The following is a 14042-nucleotide window of genomic DNA, read 5'->3' on the forward strand; positions in this document are numbered from 1 at the left end:
GGCTTCGGGGATAAGGAGATAAATTCCGAACGCGTCGCGCGAATCCGGGAGAGAGGGAGAGAGAAAGAGGATAATGTGAAACAATCGCGAAAGTAATACACATTGAAACATATAAAGTATGTAAGTACTTCATCGCGCGAGTACAGATAAACGCACGCATGCCGACCATACGTGTATATTGGATTCTAACGATAAGAGTCAATTATTCTAAGCGCGGAGGTGTGTCGGTAGTCCAGCGAGTGGGGAACGAACGGTGTAAACGTGGATAATAACTACGTAGAACAGGATTTTGGATGTGTGTAATAATTCGTTCAGGTGTGAGGTATCTTCCAAGGTGTACAATACGAAGGACGACGCGGCTGGACAGTCGGGTTATCCGAGTTCTCGCGGGAGACTGTTGTTTGGTAGTGCAGCTGTTAGTGTAACGCTATTGCGGTGAGTCGGGGAGAGATGGCTGACTTTTTTCAAAAGATACGTCGTAGATATTATTAATACCTGTTAACCAGTTAACTGTGGAAGTTGGTTTGAAAAATAAAATCAAATAATAAAGTGTACGTCGAACGCAGAGCAAATGCATCTATAATATATTCTAACGAGAAACTAAAGCGAAATGAAGAAGAATTACACGTTTATCTGAAAATAAATAATTTATCGTTGACAGGATTAGTACCATTTACCAGTTTTAAGGTGACATGCCGAACGTGGTTAACTGGTTAAGAAATAAAATATATTTATGGAGATGAATGTAACTATCTAAGGAGAATAGGTGAGTAGGTCTCTGTACTTACGAGATACAGTGTATCGCTCGAAACAATTGAATATGTTTGACAGGATTAATGAGTTCGGGAAATAACCGTAGAGCCATCTCGCCTGGAATTACCTTGTAATTATCCTTGTCGTGTTCATTGACAACATTATTTTTATACCATCGTCTAAAATTTTGGACTAAATATTTTGTAGTAATTATTATAATACGGTGATTGACCATCGCTATAATACGAAGACAGCGAAATACGATAATTTAATTTCATAATTAGGAAGAAACGTTGAAATCAATGAATTATCACATCGACTGTAAAACACAGTTATTTAATTTGGTAGTTACAAATCTATTGTCACGTCAACTACAAAATACTATTAATTTTACAATTAAAAAAAGATCGTTCTGAAAGTGCAGTCTTGAAAATGGGTGTTTTAGTTTGCGACGTAGATCTGACAATAATAACGGTGAAATTATTTTCTTGTAACGTTCGATAATTATCAACTGACAGTGGTCGCGTTTAGGGTGACTTCGGCCAACAGCAGATTAAAGTTTTTACGGAAAAACGGATGTTCCTGTGAACTCGAATCTCCGACGGTGTCCAGCGGCGGCGCGGTCCGCCATATTGTTAATGTATCTATTGTAAATGTTTGTATGTAATGTAAAATGTATCTTTGCTTGGAAAGGCGACATATCCTAAGTTATAGAGTTCTGAGACGACAAACGGAGAGGAGAGAGCTGCAAGGTGCGATTAGCCCGACGTGTTCACGCCTTAACATCGTTTTCTTCTTCCCCGTGTCGCGATTTCTTCTCCTCTCGGTAAATCCCGCCGCGTGTTAATAAACAGAACGAAAAGAGAACAAGGAGGGCGACGGTTCTTCAAAAGATTCGTTCGCGCGATCGGACAATGGCCGGCGGATTGACGAGCAGGAAGAGAAATCAATCGGGGAAAGGGTGTCAGGGCATGCCACCTACGTTTATGTACACATATACATAATAATATTGTATAAGTAATTGCAACTACTATGAACCATTATATGCGACATTGAAATTTGTATATCATGGATGAATTAAAAGGGGAAAATATCCTGAACAAGATACCTGCCGGGCATACGTTATTGTCTACGACGACACGCCGCTCATTGGAGAACTAAGTAACACGTTCGCTGCTGAAACCGTTCACTCCTACGTCGCGAAAAAATATCGCAGTCAATGTTATTACCGGACTGCGGATTTTCATGCATTTATAGGAGATTTCAAAGTGCACAGTTGCAGACGATACGTAAAAATATTTTAAAAATACAGGGTTTTTCGAATATTTCCGATGAATAACCATTTTCTATCGTAATCCTATCTTTCAGATTATATTCTTAAAAATTTCAATCCGCATGAAATTCAATGTACTTTTAGAAGATAAAATTCTGTTCATAAGATTCTGGTAAAAATAAAGTGAAGATATTAATGTTTATTATTCCAAATGTTGACTGCGAACGACTTAAATACATGAAGATTCGCAGTCTGTTAATGTTTTATTTATTTTAATATAAAAAAGCGTCGATTTATCCATACGAATGAAAGCAGCGTTAACTTTTTAACGCGCGGAAAACGTGTTGACGTATGATAGATACGTGAACATCAATGGTTTTTAGCGGAATATCGGTATGACTTAAAAAGGTGTCGTCGGCAGTGAACGTGCTAAATAATTGTCCGGTCAAACCGTTCAGACACATAACACGCTAAACGTTGGTTTCTATTACATACAGGGAGACAGGTACGTGCCACTAAAGCATGCCTCCGTCCAATTTCACGTAGATATGGCAAACACCGAAACGTTCGGCTGCATGTTTAGCGAATACGTGTGGTTATGGAATCGTGCCGTATTTGTCGCATGACTGGCCGCTCAATTTCGGAATTCTACGTGTCTTTAGCGAAGTAGTTTTCGCGAATCCAGTTGTCGCTGTGAAATGTGTTCATTTACGAAACATCGCAGGGTACTTTGATATCTATAAATTATTCTTTCTACAAGCTACTCGAAAGATTGGAGATTTTCGTTTTTATTCTCATCGTTTCTACGAGGTACTCGAGAAAACCAATTTTCATTCTCATTGTTCGCATCAACTGTTCGAGAAATAGAGATTTCAATTTTTATTCTGATCTGTTCGTTGAAATTAACATTTGAATATTATCAATTTATCTCGGTGATATTACCAGATTTCTGATTATAAAAGCATCTCGTAATTACTAATTTACGCGGAATTGTTTTGAAATATTGCTATTAAGTAGTAGAAAGAAGTAAAACAAATTTTCAAATTAAATTCTTTTGAAAACGTTAAAAATTTCCTTCGTGCGGAGCCATAGGATCTTAATTGGATAATGAATTATGAACAGCCTGTATTAGAATTTACGGAATGATTTAAATCGATCGCTACGTTATTCAGTATTATGTTCTTCGTTGAAGTATTACGTAATTTTGGAAAGAACTGAAATATATTATCCTAAAAAATCAGATGTCGTGATTAATGCTAATGCGGGAATTGGGAAAGATTTGAAAACAGAGATCGCGATGCAGGCAACGCCACGCGAAGTACTACACTGTTAGAAGTTAACATAGGAATAGATTTTAATTTAACTTTCACGTATACGGAAAGTTTTCTGCTTGCGCCTCATGAATAATTCAGTGAATTTCCACGTGGACTCTGAAAAGGGCACCATAACGCGGGTATTTGAATAATGAAAATACTTAACAGTTTGCATCGCTGGACGGTTTACTTAATAGCTTCATTTCGCGACAATCGTGTACACTCGTAATTACCGTGTTCAGTTTATAATTGTGCATACCTGTCGGAGTCTGGTATCATTTCTTTTAAGTATCTCGAGCAAGTGTTTATTCAACGATAAGACTCCTAAGAAAGTGTCCTTTTCTAAACGAATATCTCATTTGAGTATCAATCATTCGTTCATTCGCAATAAATTAATCATCTTCGTTTCTCGAATAATTTATCTTTACTTATTCGACCGAATTATTAAAATAATTCGTTTTCATTCATTGGAACGATGTATTTGAGTAATTTATTCGTTAGAATAAAATGCAGTTTTATTCGATGTCCTCGGATGTTACACAATATCCGGTTAAAATTTTACGGCCTAACTTCCGAGTTCTAAAGCGCCGCATTGTATCTAGAATATTTCTTTTCCAACGAGGGACTGTACACGAACTTCTTTCTCGTTCCCATGAAAATAATTTCTCCGTTTTCCGCGCCTGCGATCTATTAACATTTCACGAACGTCGGGTAGGGCTTCGCCTGATATTATTGAAGTTCTCTGGCGCTCGAAGTTCTTTCCGCTGAATTTTCGTTGCATCGAATGAATGTTGTTCCGTCGTCCTGTTCCTGGCTTGTTTCGTTCGTAGTGTTGCCGCATGTATCGCGAACGTGAAAATGTACAAATAATTCTGTGCACCTCTGTCCATTTATTGACACCGATAGCCGTAGTACGATAGCACGATAAGGGTGATTCCAAAAGGTAGACTCCGTAGAGGACTTTTACAAATAGAATTCTGTTTAAACATTTGCCTACCTATTTTGTACAGATGTTATGCTTACATAACTGAATGTATTTATTTAAGAGGCAGTAGCAGTTAATAAACTGTCACTTGATATATACAACAATAAAATTATCTCTTTCAAAATAATTTCTAAAAACTATTTCTCCTTAGTATTTTCTAAATTTTTATTAAGAAAAATGTAACTACAAATTTGATTGTTTTCGTATGAATAAAGTAGAGTTACCTTTCAGTCGAAATTTTAAATCACCCTCTGTAGTGTTTGCACATAGATTAAAAGTTTTCTGATGTGTATCTGTAAATAATTGATTGTAAGAGAAACTGTAATTATTGACGACTTAGAAGCTTGTTATACTTGTTAACCTTCTTTTATAATAGTGCTCCTAACAACAATACTGTAGATAATTAATTAAATAGCGTTACAGTAGTTTTGGTGAGTCACTTATCAACTGTGTGTATTAGTATATTAACATAATTGTTTTCTATGTTCGGTGGTACACTTCCGTCTTCGAAATGATTTAATAATTCGTGTCAACGTCTCTTCTCAAAAATCTAGCATTTCATACATCAATTTTTTAACAGCACCTCCAGTGCTGCATTTGTTCTTCTACCTTGCCTAGATCTTAGTGTTTTCAATTTTCAATGTTATATCCTCCTCGAGTCGATTAATAAGAATTTTGGCAAGAATATCAAAATCAGAAGCACCCTAATTTCAGTGTTCATGCACTTTAATTGAAATTCACTTTCATTCAAGGACATTTCAAGACCACTCTTGCCTAGAGCTCACAAGATAAACTATTAGCAATATAAAATAAAATCATGATAATCTTGCAGTTATATCCGAAACGACTTTAAGAAGATATTCGACCAAACAATTTATTAAACGCCAAAAATGTCAATAATCTATTAGCTCATAGTAATTCTAATGAATTGAAAATTTTCTAATTTTTCGAATAATTCACACCAACCCGAGACACCGTGTACATGCAATGTGTGAAATCGAGAGAATCCACTGACTCGTATAGCCTCTAGAAAAAAAGAAGTCTCGCGAAGAATTCACAGCAATTTCGGCACGCGACAAATCGAGTTTCCGGTGAAAAAGGGGACCTGGAACAGTTCAGGTGGCAAAGAAACACACACAGAGAAAGAGAGAGAGAGAATCATCGGTGGCCGTTTATCCAGAAGATCGAAATTGAATTCTTAGACCGGTCGGTGGAAAAAAAAAGAAACGGAAAAGAAAAGATTACTTGGTATACCAGAAGTGTCACGTGTGTCGCTTTATCCCTCTACTCCATAGCAGGTTCTGAAAACGTATTTAGGTACTTGGGGCTCTTCGTGGGCGAGTTGTGGTGCGGATTTTCTCAGACCAGCCAACCACCACCATCACCAACCACCACCATCACCAACCACATCCACATCCACAACCACACACGTACAACCAATATCAAAACTAAAAAAAAATATTAAAAGACCTATCCCTGATCGCTTCACCAGCACGGTGAGTCTTACTTCTCTATCGTTCTGTAATGTTCCTACGTGTATCCTCTCGCTGAACGTTGCTTTTGTTTAGTCTAGTCGTTTGGACCTGTAGGTAACAATGTGTGGGTGATCGTTTATTGTAGCGGTGTCCACTAACTCGTAGTTGATAGAGCTTATCGTGTAGAATAATTCTTAACGGGCTTGGATAGATTTGGAACACGTTTAATTTATTTAGGAATGCACAGTTGCAGTGAGCCATTCAGTCAGTAACAAAGGAAATTGTACATTTTACGTTGAGTGTATTGTATATGAAATATTTGTACAGTTACGTGTATAGTAAATTGTTTATGTCAGAGCATATTGAGTGTACAGTGAAATTTGTAACATGTTATATATCTTTCGTGCAACATATCGTGTAGCATTGTATGTATTGAAATGTTGGAATGTTATATGGTATTATACGATACAATGTAACTTCATAGTACGTGACTAAGTCAATGTAGGTGAAGTCATATCTGCAAGATGAATATTTAGAGTAAATTTTGATTTGTCTGCAATCTCTAGATTATGTTTCCTTCATTTACTTTAATACAAGAAATTATCACTATTCGTGTTTAACAATTTATAATACACTCTATATAATTTATTTATTAAATATAAAATCAGTTTATATTTGAAAAGTATAATAAAATTCAGTAGTATTTATATTACACAAATTTTGACATTAAAATTTTGTTTACTTCGACTTAACCTGTACCCTCTGTTCTGCCACAGGCATTATTATTTATTATCTTGTAGGTAGTGTCTGCTTCTTTTCTACGGTTTCTCCTTCTTTTCTCTTAATTTCTTTCTTTCGTTGCTTGCGACTTCTTGTAAAGTTTTGGTGACGGCTTTGATTGTTCTCTTCGCTTCTGGGCTTCGATACTTGCTTCATCTCTCGAGTTGAATTAACCGCATACTTGACATTATTGTTTGTATTGATCAAGGCACGTTGTTTGCAGTTCCTTAATGTTTTATACATGCAAATATGAACTCCTTTCGAAGTATATCTAGATACAAATATGAAATAAGGTTTTCATTTTTGAAAGTTTCAAAAAAATAACGTTGTTTTGTCCTAGAAATTACAATATGACGAAGTTCCTTAAAATTCAAATGTCCTCGCGCTAATTTGAAGCTCGATCAATATGTACAATCAGTTACAAAAATTTACATACAACTGCCAAATTTCAAATGTTCGTAACAACCACGAAACTTTTCATATCTCTTGATAATTCGTTTATCGAATAGTTAAAATTAATTAGAGAAAATGACGATGCTTTCCTACATATTATTTAAATGTATGAAAACAAACATGCGTAAAGAAACCGTCGCTTTTCAAAATTTATCCAATCTCAGTTAATAATTCATTTAATTTCTATAGAGTGTCGTAATCATTGTTACTTCAAATGTTTGAGATTCGACAGGTCGATGTAGGATTTTGCCACTGACTGTATCCACGTACATTTACATTTCCCAAGATTCATTCAGTCTCACCAAGTCTCACAATGAACGTATGTACAGTTCAGCATGCTTGGTAGTCGCGCTCGGTGTGTCTTAGTTATTGTAAATAGTAGCCAGCAAGGTTGACCTTCCATAATTGGTTCTTGCTCGCTTTAATTTTTTTTTTTTTTTATAATGTAACGCAAATTTAAGATTCACGTCTACTTACAAAATCGATACAAATTCACATTAGGGCTGGGCGAATCCAAATTGGAAACGTTTCAAATGTCCATCAAACGATTCGAAAGTTCGTTCAGAATTGACAATACATTTTTGCAATTCACCGAGGCCTAATTCACGCGAGAATACTTTTTATTTATATTTATTTATCTTTAAGTTCTAACGCGTCGTTGTCGCGTAAATGTATATTTAGTTTTAAGCAATATCCATCATAACCTGTAACATATATTTTTTTATGTGAAACTATACTTAAATCACATTTTTTTCAAGACAAATACACAGAAACACGAGAAGACGAACACAAAAACGATTATTGAGACTGCACATTTTTATGCGAATATTCGATTATATCCGATTTCTGTGGATACAAAATCGAATGAAAAGTATATCGGTACTTTTATCAAGCCTCGGAAATGAATTAACGCATAGAATTGGCAATCTGAGTAATCTCCCGTACGGATGACGTTGTTCCCGAAATTTTGCAGTGATATTTGATGCCGATTGAAATGCCGGGGAAACTATAGTTACAAGCAATTACTCGTTTCTGGCTTCCATAGCCATTAATTCGTACCGTAATTCGGGATCCTCGATTGTTCCTCGTTGAGCGTAGGTTTACCAACATTTGCATTAACTGCATAAAGGTGCTCTAAACATACCTCGCGTCTGAGGAGTGTTCTAAACTTGATCTCGACGGAGATATTGCTTCAATATCCGACTCACTGTATCGCGGTTGAATCTGCAAACTTTGTACGCCATTCGAGGAACGTATAATTATTGAATACTTATACGTGACGCCGCAATTTCACTGATTCCACCGGCCACTGATAAAACTACTCTTCGACGCGGTTAGTTTGATTCTGGTTTAATTAAAATTCCCGCGATACCATGAAAACCACAGGGAACAGTGTTTCCGGTGTAGAGATTCCAGTTATTCCTTAAAACAGATCTTCCGAACATTCGAGATAACCTTTTAAAATTATTCTCAACGAACTTTAATTTCTCAATGAGACAGAAGCGAGGTAATAATGTTAGCTGTTAATATAATTCAGAATACGCGGATAAAAAATGTAAACAGAAAGTGATCAATCAATCTCTGTTAGCTTTCAATCAACACTGCAACGAAGGCACAAAATGTTCATATCAGAAGCTTTCCTGTAAAAGATGAAATATCCTCGAATCCTCAACTCGTCAGAAACAATTCACGTTAAGTGCACGTATAAGTATTCCTTCTCTAATCGCAAAGAACAAACGCAAAGTATTCTTCGCGATTAACCAAAACTGTTCATCGTTAAGCAAGCAGCAGTAATGAAATCCGATGCTACGAGTAAATCGAAAAATGTCATCTGTACGTCAACAGAAGCCACTCGACACTCTTTTAACAACACACAACAAACATACACACCGCAAAATGTCTGCCATGCAACCGGGGAACGGAGGACCATCAAAAATGTATGTAATTTTTCAGAGTGTAAGCCGAACTGGTACTACCACAACGGCAACTGTGTGTACGAGTGTCCGACGAAGACTTACGGGGTCGCCGATGAGACAAAGGCGGTCTGCTCGCCCTGCCACTACAGCTGCCTGACCTGTTCAGGCCCGTTGGACAGCCAGTGCAGCACCTGCTACGAGGACTCGGAGCTTTCAACGATCAACGACTCCCAGTGCGTGCTGAAAGATTTATCCTGGACGATGCAGTCGACCGTGTGGTTCTACAGGATGTCGGTCCTCTTCGTGATCAACCTAGCCGTCCTGATTGTCGCGCCGCCGGTTTACCTGATCGTCAATTGGTACTCGCGCAGCAAGAACTCGCTGAACTACGGTTACAGCAAGATCTCCGACTCCAGCAACGGGGACGCTAACAAGGACACCGACAAGCTGCGCGACGTCGGCAGCCTCTCCGACAGCGAGTGAAAGGAACGGAGTCAGGAGCGATTGATACTAGCTGTGACGCGACAGAAGAGAGGCCGTTCGCGTCGGACGAAACAAAGAACGAATCGGGATTCCGAATAGTCCGAACACTTTAGTGCAACAGCGGCTAAGATTTTTGGCGATTTTAGTTGGAATGTAAAAGTGAAACTATGAGCAGCTTGTGGAAGTCTGATAAAATTGTTCGATAACTTAGATATTAGTGGCTTTACGATTTTCCGAGTTAACAACTGAACTGCGGATTTTATGCGTTTATAAGATAGCTGTTTGGAATTTAACTTGTGGAAGGAGAATATTTTGAACTTAGCGGAGAATACGACTCAGTCATTGGTAACCGTTAGATCGGTGAATCCCCTGCGCATCTGGTATGAAGTATATTAGGTTTTAAAAGTGATCTTCGTTTAATTATTCGTAATAATAGCATAACTGTTTGAACAACATATAGAATCTAATTGAAGAAAATTGAAATAGGATTTTCTTCTAAGCCCGATAAAGGCGTTGAGTCAACGAGTCTATGAAATCAGTTGAATTTTAGACTTAAGTTCACGTTTAATCCGTATTTGTATAAACATCCGCAGTGTAGTAACGACAAACAATTGTCGAATCGATACCGTGGCCCAGCAGATGCATTCCGAATGCGATCGTAAATTAGGTTAGTCGTAGCCCGGTGAATATTATAAGTGCATAGAGAACAGTGCGAACCAGTGAGGCGAAACGTGAGGATCTATAGTGTCGCGGCCCGCCAAGATGAATTTTAGGGTCACCGAATTCACGGTACGTGGTTCGACAAGAAAACGATTTCACGTTCTTCTCTCTTGTATTCGGTTATTCGGCGAAATTTTGTGCGGCCTAAATGCGTCCGCGTAATGGCCGGTGCGATGGGTTCGCATCGATAAAAGCTTGATTTATATTTAACGACAGAATTATCGGGATTAAGTATATTCGTGGCGCATGCGACTGCGTCTCGGTGCGAATACGCTTACTAAGTCTTCGTTATTCGCTGACTAACAAATAGCAGGTAGTCGTTGTTCGATGCAGAGGGATACTCTTCGGTGTTCCCTGCCCTTCGATAATCAAAATTAGATTAATTTAATCGCTTTAACCATTCGTAACGCTCCCGATCCGAGTTCCTAGCTATGCTAAGCACATTGTAATTTATACACCTGTGAAATCGCGTTATACTATTTATGCGAAATAGTACTTTACTGTGTGGACGACAGTAATGTTTAGCGACATATTTCAGACAGCCAAAGACTTTTAAGGTTACGAACTTGTAGATACACATGTTAAGGACCACAAAGGAGTTTGTTCATAGTGAATTGTCGATGGAAAGTTTAAATTCTAAGTGTAACTGATTGCATTGATGATAGATATAAAAATCATGTTTTTTCTCTTAACGGGGAAAGCTAGTTAAGAATTGTAAGTTTGTTGATAATCAAGTATTAATAAAATGGCAGCTTTGAGAAATTATTAAATGTTTTTATTATTATGAAGTAACTAATTATTATCAGATTTGACTAGCAATCTTGCATAGTAATGTGTGAAAAACCGACAGTATTGAATTATCGATTAATTCTATTTAATTCTTTAACATTCCTCAGTGTGAAGCAAAAATTGTTAGATAGAATTTATTAATCAATTGATTTAATATTGCTTGAATGAAAAGAACACTATTTCACAATCAATCAGTTTTCAATCAAATTATTTATTTTTCATATTTTTGTTTTGTATAATTACAATTAAGTTTATTATAATTTATCTGAAAATTTTCTGAGGAGAACTTAATTCTTATATTTTATTATTACCACCATTTTACTTTACAGATAGCGCCCACCTGCACCTGGAACAAACACAGATAACAAGACCACCACCACGTATATACAATATTGACACAGTGGTAAACATACATTTTAAATAATACATCATAATTACACGAGTTTCGTAATAATACTTTAATTTTTTCACGATGTACACTTGTATTCCAATATTCACGTTAAAGATGGGTTTATAAATAATTAATTAATGTATATAACAGTACTTAATTTTCATTCAACTAAAGTAATAGAGAGTCAATGGAATAGTTGTAGACAAGGAAAATTAATAAAATATACCGAGCATTATATTACACTTTATTATTCTTCATCATTTATACCACACTTATCTTCACATTACTCATACACACTGACCCACACTCACTTTATATCATTATATTCACCAAAGCATAATTTTCTTATTTTCAGCAATGATACGCATAGACTTTCTAAATTAATGAAAAAATCACAAGAATAAATTTTACACGTAGCTCAATGAACTGACACATTTTTAGCAAACGAATTCGTTCAGTCGTATTTAGCAATCGGTACTGAAAAGCTATTGCATCTATATTTGCAGTGTTCCGCCGGTCCGCAGCCGAATTGTCAATAACGAATGACATTCGCAGGAATTGCGTCATTATCCCATTCCACATGTTACAATGAAACGGTAAACGTATAAGCACTGCACGCTCAAATTAATTGGCGATAATTAACGAACTGTGGCGGACTACCTTCTCAGTTTGACCGAGCTCTCATCCTGTGTATCGAAAACCGCGTTATTAGCAATGCTGCAGCGTAACTAAGTTATCGCAGAAATCGGTGATTTTGGATCGTGATCTACCATTAGATTGGACATTTTTACGAACACATTCGAAAGCATTAGTTTCAACTGTATGGAGCAATTTCATTCATTTTTCACGTATTTAATTTAACGCGAAACTTGAAACCGGAGGAAGCAAGGTAAGGATAAAATTACGCAGATTCTACTTATAAAAATAATATTAAATTATATAACCGTATACTTTTTATTTTTTGAGTAGTGGTTCTCCTAAATGTATTTTTTAAATATATATTCTACGGAGAACATAAAATAATAGATTACTCGAATGGACAGATATAAAAATGATATAATTTATATTATTCTTATAGATTACTGGTGTTTAATTTATGTATAGTAATCGTAAGCAAAGCTATGAATAATTTTATTCGTTATGGAGGTTCAGAACGATATGTTAGTTTTTCATTTTTATATTTCGTTATTTATTCAACAAGAGATTTAATGCAACTAATGAATCAAGAAATAATTAAAGTACGGAGAACATAGAAGATATGAATTCTGTTGTTTATTGTCATTCTAAATCTGTCTATAGATCGCCAGGTATGAGGTACGTCTGATAAATCACAGACTTACCCCCCTGATTTCTCAACAGTGTCTGACCATACATTGGTGTGTTTCACTAAAGCCAATAACATTCAAGCCGTTATAACTTTCGATGCGTGCACAATTGTCGGAAATATTTCAAACGAAACTTACTCAGCTTAGTGAAGGCTATGTAAACATATAAAAATTTACACTAAATTCCATTTAAAAATTTAACTTACCCTCTTTTCTCACGCTTAAAGTAAAACTGAACTTCCTCGTTCGCTTGGAATCCTTTCAGAACATCAAATATAAATTCCAAACAAACGAAATAAATATTCAATATTCATTTTTATTTAACAGGTGCAATCGACAAAGTAAAAGTCTTCTACTTCCCATTACCATGGAATTTATCCTAAAGAGCGTGAATCCACATAAACATTCGCAGCGGACTTATTACGGGCGCCATTACACTCAGTCGTCGAAAGTTGCGGACAGTTCTAAATTCTGCACAATTAACCCGTTAATTACAAGTCGCGGTGACAAAGCGCCGCTAGTTTGGCGGAACAATAGAACCGATTCAAAATCCTTCGAACTCGTATGGCTTCAATCCGACTACTAATCTCGAGGAGAATTAAAGTCGTTTTCAGCGTGGTTTGCGACGTTTCCCGACAAACGTTCCGTCGGACTCATTAAGGTCGTGTCCCCCTACTAAATAACTTTACGCGCGTAACCCTCGTTCTATTTTCATTTTCAATTCGTTGAGCGTCGCAGTTAGCCACGGCGAATGCTTCGGCTCAGTTTCAGATCAGCGATCCCTTGAAAGATTTCGAGGAACGTTGACGCAACGGTGTTTCGTTTGTAACACCAAAAAACACCTAGTTTACGACTAATGCCCTATATTTCTTTTGCGGAGCCGACTATGATCTCGCGGATACGGTATTCCCCTGCTCGGGAATTCTCGCACGTCGAAGAAAGTTGAAACAAATGAGCGCTTTGTCTTAGTAGGTCTGAAACCGAGCAATCCAACGGGGAAAGTTTCGGCGTCGCGGCCCCGGTCCTTATTCTTTCTCTCCCTTCGTTCTCCCTTCAACCGTCCCTTCTCCGTTCTGCTCCGTTGTGCCCCTCACCCCCCCGGATCCAAATCTCGACATGAAATAAGAAGAAAGTAAATACTTCGAGACGTCTCCCGAGTACATGGACGTTTGGCATGAAACCAAATTCCACCGGCAGGAGGTATATCATTGCCGGGAACGGGCGCGCAAGTATATATACAGTGGACCCTTTGAAATCATTCCCGCAGCTTATTCCGAAGCGATGACGGTAACGAGATTTTTCTACGAGCGTGGCCACGCGCTGCGGAAAAAACTGTGCCGCCACGGCCACGTCTGGTATTTTACTTTCCGATCAAGCGCACTCGTG

The 14042-nt window shown here is 37.2% G+C and overlaps 1 protein-coding gene across 2 annotated transcripts in view; it reads left to right on the forward strand.

The window, feature by feature from the left end:
* LOC116429047 (furin-like protease 1) overlaps positions 1 to 10913 on the forward strand; it is a 312518-nt gene extending 301605 nt beyond the window's left edge. For both annotated transcript variants that reach the window (XM_031981433.2, XM_031981432.2), the window contains one exon: positions 8986 to 10913. In XM_031981433.2, coding sequence (XP_031837293.1) covers positions 8986 to 9431 — 446 coding nt within the window. In that variant the 3' untranslated portion in view covers positions 9432 to 10913. The remainder of the gene's footprint in view (positions 1 to 8985) is intronic.
* The last annotated feature ends 3129 nt before the right edge of the window (positions 10914 to 14042 follow it).

Source organism: Nomia melanderi, chromosome 14, assembly GCF_051020985.1.
Source record: "Nomia melanderi isolate GNS246 chromosome 14, iyNomMela1, whole genome shotgun sequence".
NCBI lineage: Eukaryota > Metazoa > Arthropoda > Insecta > Hymenoptera > Halictidae > Nomia > Nomia melanderi.